The 20,191-nt window shown below is 40.6% G+C and overlaps 1 protein-coding gene across 3 annotated transcripts; it reads left to right on the plus strand.

Annotated features, from left to right (window-relative positions):
- The first annotated feature begins 1,199 nt into the window (after window positions 1-1,199).
- Window positions 1,200-11,961, plus strand: sp3a (sp3a transcription factor). Of its 3 annotated transcripts, none has more exons than XM_071531924.1 (7): window positions 1,200-1,337; window positions 1,735-1,832; window positions 2,019-2,114; window positions 4,447-5,689; window positions 7,786-7,972; window positions 8,107-8,303; window positions 9,566-11,961. In XM_071531924.1, exons 1-7 carry the CDS (start codon window positions 1,331-1,333, stop codon window positions 9,856-9,858), a joined length of 2,121 nt encoding a protein of 706 aa, XP_071388025.1. In that variant the 5' UTR covers window positions 1,200-1,330; the 3' UTR covers window positions 9,859-11,961. The 3 variants fall into 3 exon arrangements, with proteins under 3 accessions (XP_071388025.1, XP_071388026.1, XP_071388027.1); XM_071531925.1 differs by having other exon boundaries at window positions 2,028-2,114; XM_071531926.1 differs by lacking the exon at window positions 2,019-2,114.
- Window positions 11,962-20,191: the final 8,230 nt, after the last annotated feature.

Genomic DNA, 20,191 nt, shown 5'->3' on the forward strand with positions numbered 1-20,191 from the left:
AGGAACTGACACACCACAAATAATACTCAGAAGTGGGGCCCTGATAGCATCACAGGCACAGAGCGGGCACAATAGCATGCAGGCTCTCATTTCAATGCAGGTTCACAATGCTATAATGTGCACAATCAGATGGGGGGGGGGGGGGGGGGGGGGAATCCAGGCAAATACAAACTCAATTTTTGTGTTGATCATTGATTCAAAACGATTGACACAAAAGATATCTTAAGACTGAATCTTGTGTAAGAACACATGAGAGCACACCTGCCAGGATGGATGGCAGAATTAACAGACTTATCAGTCAAGGCAGAAGTGTCAGAGTTTGGTTGGTGGCAGTGCCATAAGAAAAGCAAATCTGTATTGTGAATAGACTATATGTTTCTATTAAATTAAACTTAATTTACAAAAATTATACAACAAAAACAAAGCTGAAATAACTCATCTGCTTGGAATATACATTTGTTTTTGTGTTTTGGGGTGCCACAGAAGGCAATATCGTAATACCTCCCAATGAACTGAAAGCAATGGAGACCAGATGAGGTACTTTATGACAGCTGTAGACAGGGTCAAATCATCAAGGAAACACTCCAGCATTGTGGCCGAGTGTTTTTTTTTTTACAGACATCTGGAAATTGCTATGTTTGGTGTGGTAGTCGTTTAAATGCTTGGGATGCATAAGGTAATGGGTTCAAGTTCCATGCTTGCTGGGTGCCATGGTGCTGTCAGAGGTGGGTTGGCTTGGCAAAAGACTTATTGTGATAGCTGAGCGTGACATGCTCTCCCATTTAGTGGGGCGGTGAGGATAACAACCATTGTCATGGCCCACTAACTGTCCTACATCAGTTACTGCACACAATCTCATGGATCTTTAAGGCAAGCAGTCTTTTTGTGTTATTGTTAACTGACACTTGAAGTCAGATAAGCTTGTCTAAAAAAAAAAAACTGAGGGCATTAAAATATAAAGCTACATTTTGTACAAGCTGACTGCATCCTCATCAACACTCTGTAAGGCCAAAACTGAAAAGGTATCATAAACAGGAAATGAATTCGACAGAAGATGACTGACATCACGACTGACAAATAATAACACAGGATATAAAACTGTTAACCAATCACCTTTGGGGAGAACGGCGGGATTTCCTGTACGTGACGCAAAAATTCTCAGTCAACATTGGAGGCCCCACCCTTTGTGTTTCCTACCGCCCGTCAATCAAAATAGAAAAAATCTTGACAGTTATCACCTATTCCTGCGCTCCTACAATCAGTATAATTTGCTGATCATGTCTGGTGGTGTGTGACTATCCAGATTCTCCGATTTTGAGCAAGTCACGCAATGACTGGTATGTAATATCCATCTCATTCTCAAACCACGGAAGCTAATAAGCTAGCGCAGGCATCCTTTGGCTAAGTTAGCTCGCTAGCATGCTAGCATTCATGCCTCATCTTAGAGCTAATGATCGCTAGCTTAGTTAGCAGTAGCAGCTAACATTAGCAGCTAACATTACGCTTCTTAGCTTAGCTAAGTAGCTTGTTGTGAATACATCAACCAGCTAGCTTAGAGTGGTAAAGTGTCGTTATAGCAGTCTGTTTTCAGTAGGGACGCCAGTGTAATTTGTAGCGATGGTTACTGTCCTAGTACGTTAATATCAAGAAGTAATCCTGTAAAATTTTGTGAGTATCGGGTTTGTTTAGCTAACGTTAGCCCTGCCTTTCCCCACTGTTGTGCTTTTTATATAGCCCCAGAACAGCCAGTGAAACAAGAGGAAATGGCTGCCTTGGACGTGGACAGCAGTCAAAGCGACTTTCTGCACCAAGACAATGGGAAAGGAGATCAGGTAACTTTTCGTTCTCGAGCTAACGGCTCTAGCTATACATCGTTGCTGCGTTTTTAGTAATTGAGTGGTGCTTAGTGAAGTTCACACGTTTCAAACTTTGCTAGCTAGCGATAAGTCAAACTTCCTATGTGGCCCGGACTAACGGCCACCCACTTTCTTCCTTTTAAACCCGCCCATTGTGGGTAGGACACTCAGCCGTCACCGCTCGACCTGCTAGCAACTACCTGCAGTAAGGTTGGGTCGCCATCGTCAGAGTTGGACAGAGGTGCTGCCGCTGATGTGGTAAGTCAGCACCTCTGCTAGATTCGACCGAGTTCTAGCAAAATTGAAACCTTCCATCAAAATTACTTAAACAGCCAAACAAATGGTGGCAGAAGCGTAGCTTGTACTTGCTTACGGGGCATTATGCCGCGTTCAAGTCATATCTGAATAAGTTGTGGGATGACGTCTCCTTGCTACAACTTTGAAGTATTCATGTGTTTAACTCATTGTAACGCCCACATCCAAAATAATGTGTATTTATTAATTTACAATTAACCATAAACTAACTGCGGCAGACATTACTCATTTTTCTAAAATTGAATTGATTGTGTTATTGTGATTAATATCTTGTACTGCTGACATCTGTGGATTCTCAGCAGTGTCTGCAGCTTGTGTTAACACACTTCTACAAATCCCATATGTCCTAGTTGGAATTACCACTAGGAGGCTGACATGTTTTTTTTTTCCCAGTCATCAAGTCCTATTTACGGTAAATCCAACATGACATGAACGCAGCATAAGCTAGGAGACGTTTTATTTATTTAGGCTTCAGTTATGTTTCCTTTATATAGCACCAGCAGGAAGCCCATTACTAAATAGTTGCCACATCAGTAGTTCTCAACTGGCGGACTCGTTTAAGGACGTAATAAGGAAATGTAGGCTGACATTGTAGTTTGAATATTTCTTTTGTTACACTTGGCCATTAAATCGCTGAGTGCTTACTTGTCAGATTGTTTGTCCTCCACCACATGCATAAGTGTTTTGGTTGTTGGCCGGTTTTTGTCGCTGATTCACAGTGGGCAGGTCAGGAGCCTGCTGCCGGTAGGGCCCGTTTTAAAACAAGCACAAGCTCCGCCCCGGCTGGGATGTCACCACCCGGCTGGGAGCCCTTAAACAAGTGCACCCAACCTTATTTGGTCTGAATCCCCCCCCAGCACAGGTGTGCACACACTGACGCCAATATCCTTATTTGTCCTTATTTCAGGTTGTCATGTAATTAAATATTAGAGAAGCATTCAAATATTAATTTTCACAAAATCTAACCATAATAAAATGTATAGCCTAGTACTTTAGCAATATATCTATACTTTTAACATTTTATTAACCATCTCACAACCCCCAAAATATCAGGATCCTCTAGTGTTCCCTACCCCCAGATTGAAAGGCACTGGAGAACACGCAACAGTTTCAATACATTTGTCATATTTGGCAGTCCGCCTAGGCAAATTAACAACTGCCCAGTTACATTTTTGTTTTAAATGTATTTCAGGTACTGCAATGAATTAAGCTAGCATACTTGATGTTTCTCGTCAATGTTGTATATAAAAAACAAAGATGCTGTCAGGCATTGAAAGCATGTTGGTGAACTACAACGGCCGTAATTTATTGCTCCGATGACGCAGCGCATTGGTCAAACAGTTTTGCTGGGTCTGTGCCAACGCAACCTAATTAGATTGGCAAAGTTTGAAACGTAGCCTAATGATGGACTTGATACTGCATGTTAAGGATGTAACCTATTTATAGCCAGCTGTATGCTGTATTTGCTCCACCAAAATAGAGCTAATCAGATAGGAGTAAAATAGTAGTAAGTAGTAGTAAGTTAGTCTAGCCTCATTAGCTTATAGTTAATGGAGTAAAAGACTTGAGTTCCTGAACAAAGATAAGATATTGAGATTGCTAAATAAAATGTCAATAAAAATACAGCCAATATAGCCTACTTAGATATATACACACACAACTGAAAAAACATCAACTCCGTCATTATTTGAATAGATTGAAAAGTGGAATAAAGCTCATTCGCACGCAGCCCCTCCAACCCCCCACACCTGACAAATCAGCCAATAAGGCTTACATCAAGTTCAATTAAAAATAGAGCTAAATAGAGATAAATGCAAGAAGCATAGGGGTGTTTGAGTAAATTGATGAATTTATGATTGAAGCAACTTTTATTTTCAGTGGTGACGTGATATTCCGACAACTAGTCGTCTAAAAATGTCATTGTTCCTATACCCAAAACATTATAGTATTACATTGTAGGCTATATTCCTTAAGTATGTATGCATATTTTTGGAAAGTAGTCATATTTACCAAAAACAAAAAGATATTTTTTTCTTTTTCTTATACTATTGTGTGAACCAGCACCAAACACTTTGAGGTTTTTATTTTCCTTCAAAATTGTCAGCTGTGTACTATCTTTAGAATATTGTTTTTCTCTTATATAAAAGGCAGGTTATTACTAGATTCCTGTGAATACTTTCTTTGCATTTTTTATTCTTAATTTCTCTTTGCTAATTCACCAAGAGGAGGTGTGTAATCATTGCGATTTTCAAATGTCAATCATTTTCTTCCTCAGACATCTATACAACTAACCGGGACTGATAAATGGGAGGTGTTAACCCCCACAACAGCTGTAAAGGATGAATGTGGAATGATACAGATCCAGAGTCAAGGGATATTAACGTCAAACGGACAGTATGTTGTTCCTCTCCAGAACCTTCAGAGTCAACCAATCTTTGTGACGTCGGGAACGGACGCCTCCTCTGCCAATTCAGTGCCTAACATTCAGTACCAAGTGATTCCTCAGATTCAGACAGCCGATGGACACCTGAGCTTCTCCACGTCTGCTGTGGATGGAGCTAGTCTGAGTCACGATGCCACAGGGCAGATTCAGATCTTGCCCGATGGTAGCCAGAGTCTAAGTGTGACATCAACTGCAGACATCCTTAATAACAACCAGAACCTCATATCACAGACTGGTCATGTCCAGCAGATCCAGGGAGTTTCTATTGGCAGCTCCACCTTCAACAACCAGGGTCAGGTTGTCACTAATGTGCCTGTGGGTTTGCCCGGGAACATTACTTTTGTTCCTATTAACAGCGTGGACTTGGACTCCCTTGGCCTGTCTGGTGCTCAGACTATAGCAACAGGAGTCACTGCTGATGGCCAGCTAATTATGGCCAGTCAGCACGTGGATGGCTCGGAGAGTCTGGAGAAGACAGGTGATCACCTCTCACACACGCTATCGGTAAATGACTCGAATGCAAACCCAGACATATATGTGCCAACGTCTTCCTCTCAGCTACCCGATACAGCAAATGCATCAGGTCTGCTGACGCAAGACACTTCATTGTCATCGATGGCTATAGAGCAAGGAGACTCGAGTTCTGGTCTTCAGGAAGGCTTCATCCAGCAGAATCAGGTCCAGAACATCCAGGCATCCTCCGCTCAGCCCATCATTCAGCTGCAGCAGGTGCCTGTCCAGACCAGCAACGGTCAGGTAGTGCAGTCAGTGGCAGCAGGCGGGCAGGGCTTGCAGAATGTGCAACTGATAAACCCAGGGACCTTTATCATCCAAGCCCAGACAGTGACGCCGTCGGGCCAGATCCAGTGGCAGACCTTCCAGGTGCAGGGTGTGCAGAACCTGCAGAACCTCCAGCTGCCCACCACGCCGCCCCAACAGATAACCCTGGCTCCGGTCCAGACCCTGTCGCTGGGCTCCAGTCCAGTCAACATCAGCACAGGACAGATCCCCAACCTGCAGACGGTGACTATCAACTCAGTGGGCCAGCACGAGGGGGACATGGACAGTCCTGGAGGTACAGCATCTCTCTTCATTATCAAACGATATGTAGGAGACAGGATGCAAATTGTCAGTTTTTAAGAAGTTACCACCAGTTGAAATTTGTGGGCGCATGTTGCCATTGTTGTAAGCAGCCAACCAATCATCTTGTGTATCTTGAATTATGTCCCTCTTGGCAGATTTACAAGCTTCAGACTGCATATTTATCTATTTATCTTGGTGTTTGCCCATAACACTAGATTTTTAATACTTCATTTATTACTTCCTTTCAATTCTTGACAATTTAGAGCAGTTCTCAAACACAGATGACGTCCAGCATAGGTTTTCAGTCAACCTGCGCAGGGTTTACCATTCACTTTGACCAGTTGCCTTTCTGAACTTCACCTGGCCCACAGGAAAAATAAAATGCATCCCTCCCTTCCTGCACACTAGTGCAAACTCCTCATTCTGCAAACAAGCACACACAACATGCTCTCTCCGTGCATTGCCTGTGGTGTTACCAGCAGTTAACTTGAAACTTAATGTAGCCTATATCATCAATAAAAATACATCACATAAACTTGAAGAGTTCCACTTATACTTAAAAATAAGCTTTTTGCAACTTTCTTAAATGGTTGTAACCGAAAATACAGGTCTGTTTTAGTTAAGTTAGTTAAGTTACCAACATAAACCAGCCTCAAAATACATTTAAAACTCACGTTTAGTTGTCACATGCTGTCATTCAATAATGCTTTGAGTTAATCAATTTGAGAGTGGAAATAAATGCTCCAGTAAATCAAAATATATAGGGTGCCATCAGTGGAGAAATAGTGCTTTAGCCAAGGGTGCAGTTGCAAAGTGGATCTTTAAAGTGCAAGGTGTGTTGGTATCCACGGTGAGCACTCATAATTGAGTACTGGCACTTTGGACAACAAAAAAATGGAATCAGTGCAGCTCTGTCGCAAACCTACCGTGAATACAAAACCATAATTAGATTCAGGATTGGATTGGCATGAAGTGAGCTGAGAAGATGCCCAGAGAGAGGCTGTGTGCACGTGTGAGTGTTTGCTGTTGCTGTTCCATTCATAGCTCAGACTGCCTGCACAAAGAAAAATTATAAACTAGGTCTGCAGTTATTTGAATCCTACATGCACTTAAAATCTTAAAATCTCTAAAGAAAATAATGTCCATAATGGATACTAAATTTCCCACAGTTTCAGCCGATAACCTGTATGACTATATCTTAAAAATCACATCTATAAGATCATAAACTTCTCATCATTTAGTTATGAAAAGAATTAGGGCTACACTAGAGATGCACTGATCAGGTTTTATGGAGCCGATTACGATTTGCCGATTTTCTGCTAACAACGGCACATCTTGTAAAAGTGCACAGCAAGCGTAAATAATAGCCTAAAATACAAATATAGCACTATGTTTTCCAGATTGGTCTTATGGCTGCATGACATAGCTGGCTTATCCATGTGTAAATAAATCATAGGTTTTATCCCAACATGGTAATTACATGTTTGTGTGTGCTTGATGACTGAGGTGCTGACTCACCTATTGCCATTGGTAGCATATGAAAAGTTTTTCATCGTGGCGGAATAGGCTCTGCCCTCTGTCCAATATATTAAACTGGTTTTCCCCTACAGTTTGGTCATAGGCTGTGAAATTCAAAACAAATGCTAAATGAATGACAGAAATGAACTGTCGATGCCAGATGGACTACATGCCTACGCTACTAACACTCTGCTGACTGCCACAAACTGGCTCATACTTTTTATGGCATAACATTTGTCTGCTTTCCTGATATGCTGATATTTTTTTCTATCCTTTGTTGCTTAGAATTGTGTTCTACTACTAGCTATAATGATAAATACCATGTTGCCATCTCTTTGAGGAAGTGTCAATATTCTCTGTTTTTTTTTGTTTTTTTTATCAAGTTATCTATACAGCAATATTGTTGTATGGAGTTTTACTTGTGAAATTCCCTGCCATGTTGTCAGGATTATTGTCACATACAATAAAGCACTTTTCACTGTGGGCATTTTGCAGGCTATTAGGCATGCCATTATCTGAGCTTGTATTGATATTGATGTATGAATTTATTCCTCTGTCCTTGCTACCCAGATATCCAGATAAAGGAAGAGCCAGACTCTGAGGACTGGCCGCTAGGCACCGACTCCACCCTGAACACAAGCGATCTGTCCCACCTCCGCGTGCGGCTGGTGGACGAGGACGATCAGCTTGGCCAGGAGAGCAAGAGGTTGCGCAGAGTGGCGTGCACATGCCCCAACTGTAAAGAGTCGGGCGGGAGGTGAGTTAGCCTGACTGGTGCTCTTCGCTCTGACTGATCGCTCTGTACAGTGTGTGTGTCTCGATGCAGCTTTTCGCCTCTACGCGTGAAATAGGCATGCAGAGATCCTAACTGCTCATACCTGTGTCTCTCAGAGGATCCAGCATGGGGAAGAAGAAGCAGCACATCTGCCACATCGCGGGCTGTGGGAAAGTGTATGGAAAGACGTCCCACCTGCGAGCGCACCTGCGCTGGCATTCGGGGGAGCGGCCCTTCGTCTGCAGCTGGATGTTCTGTGGGAAGAGGTTCACGCGCAGCGACGAGCTGCAGAGACACAGGAGAACACACACAGGTGCCCTCTTTGCTCCCTCAGTGTTTGCACATTAGGAAAATGTGGAATTGGCTGTGATGTATAATGGCTTGGCTATGTGAGTAAAATATGTTAATTTTGTGCCCTGCAAAGTGTGAGTCATACAAGAAATAACAGTGTTTGTCCCCTCTTAGTAGCAGAAGCACAATTGGGTTTGCCTATCTCAGGTTTGGATCAAAGTCCGTAATCCAAAAACATAGCCAAAATTCACAGACTTGGTAATTTTCCATTCAGGGGAAAAAAGTTGATCAGTTTGTTCTGCAACCTAATTTGCATCATTATCTGCAGGAACAAAAATGTTTATAACTGCCGCCAGTAGCATGCTGCACCTGCCAACAGTTTTTTATCCCCCATGATTCTCCTTTAATCTTTACACTCTTGTTGCAGATACTCTTGTATCTGTTAAACTGATCTGTTTCTCTGATCTGTTGTTGTATTTTTTCCTGCTAATATATTCCCTTGAAGTTACAAGGAACAGTTCCCATTATCTTTCACCATAGTATGAATTCATAGTCGATCAGAATATATGTTCCTGTGAAATATCCAATTAAATATAGCAACAAAACATTATGGTATATCTACGTGATGCTTTGTGACTGGGAGCGGGACACGACCATCCAGATGCATTACATAGAGATATTGCTGTTTGAATTTATAGAGCTAGGCCGCATCATTGGCTGAGAGTGAGACATCTGTCTGTGCCGGTTACAGCAGCATTTCACTGCGCTCTTAACTGCAGGCTCAGATATTCTCTTACTATTACTCTCACTATTAACTTTGCAAGTGGATATTCATTCATTCAGTTTTTCTAATTGATGAATTGTATACAGTAATCAATAATCAATAATCACATCAATTTATTTGTCATTTTTGTCAATGACGAGCAACAAGTAATTCAGTTATAAAAGATTGTCTTACAGGACAATGACATGCAGTGAAAAGCCAATTTGGACTTCACCGGGTAAATCCCAAACAGTCCTGCAGTAGGCCTTTATTTGGAATTTACTATGAAAATCACGATCAGACCTGCAGTACACCTTTATTCTTCATATTGATTGTTCATATCTTATTAATTTTATTCATGAAACAAACAAATCACAACTTCTTGTGCCACTTTTTAAGCTTACCTCCTGATACATTAAAAAAGATCCCCCAGAAAAATGGCAGGGTGCCCATTTGACCCTCTCCAAATTTATACAGGATCAAACACTTTTATATTTCCAACTCTGTTTTCTCTCTGGCAGGAGAGAAGAAGTTTGTCTGCCCGGAATGTTCCAAGCGCTTCATGCGGAGCGACCACCTGGCGAAGCACATTAAAACTCATCAGAACAAAAAAGGCGTGAACTCTGGTAGCGCTGTGGTGGCCTCGATGGAGTCTGCGGGGTCCTCAGACAGTATCATCACCACGGCAGGCGGGACCACCCTCATCCTCACCAACATCCAGCAGGGCTCCAGCAACGCCCAGGACATCCTGGCCAACGCAGAGATCCCTCTCCAGCTTGTCACCACCGTAGCGGCCAGCGAAGTCATGGAGTGATTTACACTCCACTTATGAACTTCTACAACCCCTCTCATATACTCCAACCTGCATTTTTATTCCAGTTTTGAAGAAAAAAATTATATATATATTTTAACACAAAAATAGTCAATCCATGTCCATAGGCAGTCTTTTTACCGAGGAAGGGTGGGGTGGGGGGCAAAAAGAGGATAAAGGTGGAAAACGATGTGGTTGCAGTATACACACAAGGAAATGCCTTATTTTGTACAATATTGTGTAGTTGGAAATGTAGGATGCCGTTTCGTTTTGAAGCTACTTATTTGTTAATGATGTGTTTTTAAAGAAAAAAGGAAAAAAAGAATGGTAAGTTGAGGAGTTTGCTCCTGCAGGTGTAATGCCTTTGTTGGTAGTATATTCTGATGATGTCCTTGGTTAGCAAGGTCTGTTCCATATTCCTTTGAGCAACGCAAAATTTCACAACAGAGCTAATTTTATTCAACTGAAGTAATGTTATTGCTTACGTCCAGATGTGTCTTCATGCAAATTTATTCATGTTATTATTCATTTTTTTATATTATGCATTTATGACTTGTTTTTCATAGTGTCCTCCTTTTCCTGTAGTTTTTGTGCTTGCCTACCAAATTAGCAAGCCCTTCTCCCCCCTGTTTTATTTGCTCACACCTTCTATAATTTTGCAGGTGGAAATGAAAAACAATCATGTAATTACATTTTTTGTATTATAATTCCTCTTGAACATATACAGTTGATATGATATGCATTATTTGCGTATCAAATATTTTGACTGAACAGCTATTTATAGTAGGCTTTGCATAGAAAATGGATTTGTGATATTGAAGTCCAAATTCTTTAAAATGGCTTTTTCATCATATGTAATTCAAATGTGTTTTTGTAAAAACATTTTTTTTTCTTGAGTAATTGAAAACAAAATGTTGCATTGTAATATGAAGAAAAAAAAGCCATCTTTGGGAGATAATTGCCAAATTTGACTACAAACTCAGGGTGACTTGGTCATGCAGTACTGTGTGATAGTGCATACTAGAGTAAATCTCCCCTGTAGCTCCTGGGGCCATTGTGGGGTGTTGTTAAGAAATGTTATTTGATGGACCAAAAGCTGAGGTGAATTAAGCTGTCACCATGTTACCTATGCTTGTTGAATCTGACCATGTCAGGTTTTTTTTTTTTTTTAAAGGACAACCCCCATCACCTTAATGAAATCGCTTGGTAGGATTCTTCATCAGTATCTCACTCAATCAGCCCTATTAGGCAGTTGAAATAATGTCAATGTATTGCTGAAAGCGGTACTCTTTTAACAGCACTGTTCTCATCACTTTCATTTTATTGTTAATCCTTTTGTATGAAATGTTTTGTATACTTTCCAAGAAACTGTCATTCACACTCATTGTCAGTAAATGTACAATGTTTCTGTCTTTGTGTTGTTTCTTTTTATTGATCGGATTGTATGTTAGGTTTCCCTGTTCCATGTCATTATATCTTGTTCGATTTTGCTTTATGTTTGTTTTTCCGCCCTTCCAAAATATTGAAATGTTAAATTGAAGAATGATAAAAGTATACACTGAACAGTGAATTTATTGCTGGAATGTTGGATTTTTGTGCCACACAATAGGTTTCTTGGGAGGTATTTTCTCACACGGTGTCACATATTGACACAAGGTCCTCTTCAGGAGATTACATGATGCCCGAAGCGGTAAATAGTAAGACACTGTTGACATACAGTGTTTATTTCACAGCGTCAGCATATGTAGGAAGCACTGTAGTTTATATTCTCACTCTCAAAAATTCTGTTGATCTAGCTTCTGTATAAATGTATGTCAATATAACGTCAATATAAACCTTTCTGTAACACTTGAATTTCCTTTCATTTTGCTTTATTTAAAATTCTTTTTTGTAATGGTGTATAATGGTTGTACAATGTCCACTTTTTGAGGGCAGCTTGATATTTTGTACTAAAATGACTAAACATGGACAAGTTATCCTGGTCTCTACTTAAAAGTTTTGAAACCCTTAATTGTTTTGTCTCTTTTGAAAGACTTGTCTGGCAGCCCGGTGGTTCAGTTCTCCCCCAGCGGCTCACACTCTGAGTTAGTAGTCCAGTAGATGTCAGTACAGCCAAGGGAGCAGGAGCAGAGGTATGTTTGACCCCTTGACCCCTCCCCCCATGGTGTCGCTGAGATGAAGGCAAGAAGCCATTGAGGCCAACAGGAGGAGTGGACCCTCAATTAACCACCAAGTTAATGTCACACAGAAAGTCATGACCATATTCTGTATTCTCTCACCATGACTTTGAGCATGATATACAGCACTGTCGGGGATAATGGCTCTTGGGTTTTATGGCCTGCAGTCATTTATTGATGAGTAAATACCAAGGAAGCTGTATTAATATTCTGCATTTTCTTGCTTTCTACTGAAACTCCGGCTAAACTGTCCCCATAGTGCCTAAAATGTTTATATTCATAATGATTTACAAAGAAATAAATAGGTAATAATTGCTTTTTTGTGGTGACATTACATATTAAACCAATGCATTCCTGATACTGCCAACCCACTCCAGCACACACACTATCTTTACTTTATATAAAAAGTACCACTTTTCAAATTAGCTATTATTGCTGCTGCAATTTTTTTGCTTTAATATCACACTCAAGACAATTGTATGGAAGAGTTAGAAATGCATTATAACCTACCTGGTTTTAGCACCTGTGAACATAATTAAAATTACACTGTATGAAAGCCTTTATCTGGTAAATCAGAGTGAAAAGCACATGCTTTTTGAGTCTTAGTCAATTTGCTGAAGTCAGAAAATGTGGTCTATAACGTTAAAAGGACTCGTCCATTTTTTCGTACCTTTCATTTGCATAATTTAATGAATTCAATTCATTGTAATGCAATACCAAGTGCACCAGGAACATAGAATGACAGTTTGAGTTAATGAAATGTGTTAACGGTATCATCATTTACTTGTATGTTAATTAGTCCAATTAATTTCCCCTGCTCGGTAATCTGAATATTGTAATAATCTTTGCTCCCCTGCAGGAATGAAATCTATGATACACAGACCTCTGGGACAATCTGCTCAGAGAATCACGGTCTTTCCAGTCGTGGTGCATGGCAGTTTTGAAAAATGTTTGAGTACCTTGAAATTTTTTTTAGGTTTTTTCAGGTTCAGGAAGGTTTCTCTACCAGGAATATTTATGTTCTGTCCATCATTATTGTTTACTAGAGGTTGTGTACAGCCTGCCTGAAACCATTATGATGCAAAACATGCCCACAGTTGGAAATGCATTGACAAACTGGAGATGATTGTCCAATGTTAGAGCCAGAAGTTTGTCTTGCTTGATAAAGTGCCATTGCTTCAGTAACACGAAGAGGCATGATTCTTCTGGCCATGCCAGATAAAAGCTGCCATCAGTGAGCGATCCTCCCCAGCAGCTCAGCAGGTTAAAGGAGGAACAGAGATCAGGTGGCTGCTGAGCGTGACTCTGTCCCAGCTCTGCACTGTCCTGTCAGTTCAGCTTGGCACAAGGATCTGTGCTGTGTGGAACTTTGTCAACACATTCTTTTTTCATAGTTACATGTATATGAAAACATCACCCAATTGTAGAGTGAACAATGCCTTCAACAGTTTTCAGCCCAGGTAGTGAATATGGTGAGGCAGCTTATGAATTTGGTTCATGAATTATTTCTAGTGGTATTGCGTCCCTTCCAAATAAAATAGACACACAGCCCCACTGATGCAGACGTTGGTGCAAGATAGGTAAAGCTTCTCGCTGCACAGGTCTGGACTGTACACAGTTGGTTCCTCATTGTTATTGATGGGGTTTGAATATTATGTGGAATGAATTTTATGAAAGAAGAGCGAAACTCTCAATGCAACTAGAAATCTGAACAATCTTCTGTGAAATCTGCACACAGGAGAGTAAAAGGAAAGCCTTTTCAGTTATGGCGATTCAGTATTGTGATTTGTGATGGAAAGGTATCATTTCAAGTAGTGCTTATGCTCGAAGTTGTTTGTGGTTTTGTATTGTACAAAATAGCTTTCGTGTGATAGGTTCTTCTTGTAGCTCAGTTTGAATAGCTATGTAATTGTACATGACGCTCAACTTCTCATTCCAATTCATGTGCAAAATACATAAATACAATAACTATGCAGAGTGAGAGGGACACACTGTAATAATGTAATAACATTTCCCACTGTATGTGTGATAGAATTCAAAATACCATAGGGATTATGCTTCTTAACCATGGGGAGGTAATGTGAACTGTTGGCAGAAATGACTTATTTCATTATTCTGTCCCAAATATACAGAATGCTTCAGCAAGAGGGGTGCTTCATCCCTATCCTTGCCCAATTTTAACTATTTCCCCCAGTTGTTGAAGGATAGGCCTGCAATTTTGCAAAATGACTATTATTTGCCTTTCTCAAGGAATCAACAACTTGAAAGTACAGTGCAAGGAATTGTTGAGGTTTTGCAGCTGCATTCATTTACAATATCTATTCTCTGTCAAAAATCCCGCAGAATTTAAAGCATAAAGCCTTCACTTCATTGCTTCTCGGATATAAACCACAAGTTTCTTTATTAGTGACAAGAAACTGACAAGCTCCGGGCATCCTGCTTAATGTCTTGCTTAGTCCAGGGTACTAATGCTATTTTTCCTTTTAAACCATTTGGAGATTTGAAACTATCTAAAAGTCTCTTGTTGTGCCTCTACATTCCTGACACATTCTTGCCCTTGATCAACTGCAAAAGGCAGACAATGGAGCAGATCATTTTCCCCAGGCAAGGAAACACAGCATGGATCGACTCAATAACCTGATATTCCCTGTCTACTGAATGTGGCCAATTTAACAGAAGGTCAGTGCCTTTTTTATTCCAGAGACAATTTGGTGACCTCCCTCTGGAGTCCCAGCAGGACCAGAAGAGACAAACAGAATCGGCGAGCTAGAAAGTGCTTGTGTTGACATTGCATTTAGGTCTGGACTTCTCAAGGTGAACGGATACCTGGTGTGGGACAGGGGGGCTATTATGCAAACCTGATAGCAACGGCCAGCAGTCGCACACTCTTGGATTTAGGTTTTCAGGTATTTTCTGTCATTTGCCATCAGCATTTATTTTAGGTGTCAGGGTGGATGTTTAAATTGAAAGATGCAGACTGTGTAGGAAAGTGTGTGTGTGTGTGTGCGTGTGTGTGCTGGGGGGGCTAAGTGAACTGCAATCACCTTCATCTTCCTTTTTCATGCAGAGGTGTGCCGTTCACAGGGTCTAATTAGGTGCTTTTTTGTTTCAGGGAAATTACTGGTTTGACTCACTGTTCTCTTTCAGGAGGGTGGAATTCAGATCGTATCAATTTTTGCCATCTTTGTTTCTTATTAAGTTGTTAAGTGACATTTCACACTCTTACTGTTTTGCATTTATGTATGTTTCTTACAGATCAGACTATGAAAAATGGAATTGATTGTAATGACATATTTCTATCATTTTCCACATTATCTTATTCTTTGTATTCAGTATGTGTCCATTTTCAGTTGACACAATTGTATAAGATGTTAAGATTCATGTTTGAGAAAATATCTAATTGTTTATTCTTCCTCAAACCAGTAATATAGTTTTGCCACTGTACAGCATGGCAGCTAATAACTCTTTGTCTGTATTGTACACCTCAAGGTCAGATGTGAAAATGGCTTCAACTTACTTGGACTCAAGTCCAGGAAAAGCCGTGAGTATGTGCTCAATATTTTCTCTTGGTGACAAGAGCTGGTCTTCAGTGTTATTCAGCCCATTGAAAACGATTTCAGGTATGAAAGGAACCGTTTTGTATCTGAAAATGTACATTAAATGGTGTCAACAACATCCCGGAGGTCAGAGTAGAGTCCCCACGGAGACTGAATCTGGCTGCGTTTGAGGAGGCAAGACTCGACACCCCCCTGAGTGGCGGCTCTGTGATGGCTCTCAGTTTCTCTCGTCATGTCCCTGGCAGCTTTGACACAGGTAATATGCATGCAGGCTGACAGTGCCCGGGATGTGCGGCAGAGACAATGATGTACATATCATTTTCCTCCCTGACTGATTGAAGACTGTAATCTGTGCTGGACTTTCTCTCTGATTACACATGTCTCAGGGAGCAAAACAAGGACTCTGAGCTGCTGCTGGGCACTGGGCTCATCCAGGGCTTTCAGCCTTCAAGAGGACTGAAGTCCGCCTTTAAGGTGAGCTCAATTTTCGTCCCATTTACACTATTGTTACAAGTGTCGGATGGAATGCATCTGGTAGATAGTGGTCAAACAGTGGCTGTCTGAAGATGACACAGGAACACAGATGTATCTGGCTCCCAAGGTCATCCTATTCTCATCTCCAGTACATACTCACATGCTTGCTGCTGCCTTAAAGACACTCAGAGAGAGGGAGAAACAATATCATGAATTTTACATTCAGCCGCATTGTGTTCTGGGCTTACAAAATGAAAAATATCTGCTTCAGCTCAACAGGCCAATAGTGAGCCTGCCCACGGCCAAACAGGCTCAGCCATGAAATGCACAGCAGAAAAAATACCTTGTTAAAATTATTTCGTGTGTGATATGTAATGTTTATAAACAGCAGCTACAGCCATTTAACATGCACTTACCTGCCCTTGTAACCTTGTGAGTTACGCTGGTCTTTATATAAAACCTAAGAGATTTCTCTGTTGACAATAGGTCAGTCCTTTGCAGAAGGTACCTAGCACATTAGAAGGTTGGTCTCAGGGGAGAAGTAATGGGTTCTGGGCAATTGACCAACCTGCCATGCTTTACTGCACCTGCACTGAGTTAGAGCTGTCATCATTACTACTTCCTCTAACGTTCCCCACAGCAACCCAGACACTCCCACTTATAGCGATATTTCACTTGGGTAGAACATTTTCACTTTTTATCATGCATCCCTCCATATGGGAGCGAAGGGAGTCTAGCCTAAGATTGGAAGCTGTGAGGTAACCTTTAACAGGCCTTTGGGGCGCACACAAAAAAATAACGGTTCCAAAAGGGTCCCTAGTTAGAGGGTATGATTGAGTTTAACTTTTTCAGTCTGAGAACCGTGCTTACCAAAAAAAAAAAAAAAAGGCTTCTTGAGGATGAAAGGTTGTAAAAAGTGTCATTACACATATTTTTCTGAGAGATTCAGTGTCAAAAAAAAAAAAAAAATGAGGTGATCACCTACTCATTTGACTGACATTTATCTTCTATTTTGGTTGAGCGATTCAAAATTAGTGTGCGATTGTGCAGTCTGAAAATAATCATTAGGTAATACTGTAAAAGATGCTGTTTGAATAGTTAATCAAAATGGATAGAAAAGGGAACAAGCTTCTAAGTCTCAGCTAATCAAGACATGGAGTTAGCAAGCACCTATAACTTAATTTTTAGTTTTCATTTTTTTCTTGTTCTGGATAGCAAACAGTCCCTATGAAAACATTTCTACATCAAAATGATTTCAGCTTCAGGGACGCAAGCTGGAATCAAACCTGTGATATTCATCTTAACCACTGAGCCTCCAGGTCTCTGATTGCCTGGCCTTCTAAAATCTGGTTAAATCAAAATTTTTGAAAGGATTTTTTTGTGCTTTTTTGTGTTCATCTTGGCTTCTGATATCATTAGCCTTGTTGTGTGCAAACAAATGGAGAGATTGTCATATATGTTTTCCTCAAAACAAAAACAGATCTTGACCAGATTTTGTATCAATTAAACAATTTAGGAAGGTGAGGATGAAATTTTACATCAACAATTGTCCCTCAGGTATTTCCAGCCTTAATACTGACTGGAACAGTAACCTTGATGAATTGTTTCAAGAATTCATGCCTTATACTTCAATTGGAAAATTTCTGTTTTGGTTTTGTTTTGCCCTTATTGTAATGATGTAAGCTGCCTGGCTCTATATAGCTGAGCAGTTGTTCTCTAATAGCGCTCAGCCAACCACAGCATCATCATGTCACATTTTTGCAATAGGAGACAAAAATGTTTTACTACATAAAACCGCTTTAAAGGACAAATATATGAAATGATCAAGGCTTTCGAGCCAACACCACCCAAACCAAACAGAGCCTGTAGCAACTTCACTCTGTCTTGCAGATGTTTTTCCCTCAGTTTTCACTTCCTCCACCCACACATGTCTTATATCAGTGTTTTCTGGATCCAAAACGACCAGCTTCGAAAATAAAGGAGAGGAACTTTACATTGTGCCAGAAAAAGGAATGGAAATTACGGGCAGTGTCAGATAATTGAGCTTGTCGTAAGAGACATGTTAATAACAGACGGAGATGCAGAAGACTTGTCACTCCGTACCCTGGGTGACAGACTCTCTCTGCTGTTGATGAGCTGTTTAGAGGGGAAATTGTTCCACGCAAACACCATCGTTATTACAAGCTGGCAAGCTGCTCGCTTGTGTACCCAATTCTGCTTGAACTGACAGAATCCAATTGACCGGCACATATTCATGCACTTTATTTTCTTTATTCTCACCAACAATGCAGATAATTACTGCACCAAGTAAAACTGAAAATAGAATTTCACAGTGTCCCAGAAAACAATGCCAGAGCTGTCTCAGCAACATGTCTGCTGAAATAGCTGTGACTGGAAGACCTACTGTAAGAACACTTAGTTGGACCAACCAGTAATCCAATATATTACTTGTCAAGTTGAAACCTACTGAAACCATATTGACATTTTCTCCTTTTCTCTTTTTTCTCTTCATCTTTTTTTCACATCTTCTGTGTTACCTGTTTGTAGTGTTTAATGAAGAGAGCCTCATGGTGCAGTAGAGGGAAGGAGGCTCCAGTATGTGTGTTTTCAGCCAGGGAAGAGAGTAACACTGTGCTCCTTTCTGCATGGAGGCAGAGCCAGGACACACAGCCAAGCACTTCAGGCTTACTCACCTCAGTTGCTGTTGCGTTTATGGGTCTTTATGAGCTCCCCTGTATCCTGTAGGTAAACACACCAATTAAAGAGGAATACTGCTCAATTGAAGACATTATATATGCTGTTTCCTGTGGTCTAAGACAGTGCAATCAGTGTCTGTGAACATGAAAAACTCCCCCAAAGGCAGAAATCACAGAATCAACTCTTGAACCTGGGATGTCATCAATAATACAATCTGGGGCTGCTTCATAGGCAATGAATGGGAGGCTGATTTTGTGGACAGAAAATCTGCTTGACTTTTAACTCTTAAATGAGTTTTATTCTACAGCGGTGCAGTCAGTTACACACCAGAAAACGTGCCTTTATCCTCGGGAAATGGAAATGTTCTCTCAGAGTCTCCTTTTTGTAATTAATACACCATTTTCACATCTATTCAGAAGTTGATGTAAACAAGGCCTATTCTCAGAGGAGCTGTTCACTGGCACGATCATTTTCTTCCATTGTTTCTGGCAATGGGACACATGTATATTTCAGTAATACAAACTATACTTGAGGCACTGAAATCACATTTGAATCCCAAAATTCAGTGATATTCCCTTTAGAATCATTTCCTGATGAAGCTCACAAGCCTATTTGACTTCAAATTGAATTGAATAAAAATCTTAACCAATGCATAAAATTATTTACCAATTTGTGTTTTTTATCCCAAGTCAATGAGTTATTTGTTTATGAATATATGATTAACCATTGGACTTAACATAGTAGGCTTTTTCAAAAGCAGTGACAAAACTACTAAAAGAGGAGCATCAGAAAAATAGCTTTTACTTGTTTTGATGTTTTCTGTGTACCATTTATTGTTGTAAAACTACAAAATTCTCATAGATTCTCATAATAGATTACAGCAAAAAAAAAAAAAAAAGAGATGGTTTTAGAAAATGTATATGCATGCCACATTAGCCTCAAGTTTCAGTACAAAATCAGCTTATACATATAAAAAAAAATATGACTGAATATAGATTTTGGTGTGGTTAAAAGGCACATTTACCCTAAATTTAATGGTTATGTTACTGGCATTAATGCCCTTGGGAACCAATGGGATCAGCGGAGTAGCAAATGTGGCGTTGTCTCTGATCCTGGTGCCCTGAGAGAATAGAGCTCCAGGCGGGACGGGGGGAAGTGTCTCCCAGGGACCCAAGCCACATCTGCTGAGTTCATGTCCCTCTGCCACCTCTAACGCAAAACGCATTAATAAGGATCCTTCACTGAAGTCGTGTCGGTGTGTTCGTGTATTCTTGGAACTTTAACTTTGCTGTGAATCCCGGCGTGAGGAGGGCGAATGGCTGTCATACTAATGTAGGGGGGACACTAGTGCCGCTGTCCAACAAGTCGTCCGTTATCTGAGGGAAATGTGTCCGTCCAGAGGTGAGGGCGGCTTTGTGCTCTCAACCAGGC

Source organism: Centroberyx affinis, unplaced genomic scaffold (genome assembly GCF_046629955.1).
Source record: "Centroberyx affinis isolate AG114_WGS23_722 - 3 ecotype Tasmania unplaced genomic scaffold, CSIRO-AGI_Caff_v1 ptg002149l_1, whole genome shotgun sequence".
NCBI lineage: Eukaryota > Metazoa > Chordata > Actinopteri > Beryciformes > Berycidae > Centroberyx > Centroberyx affinis.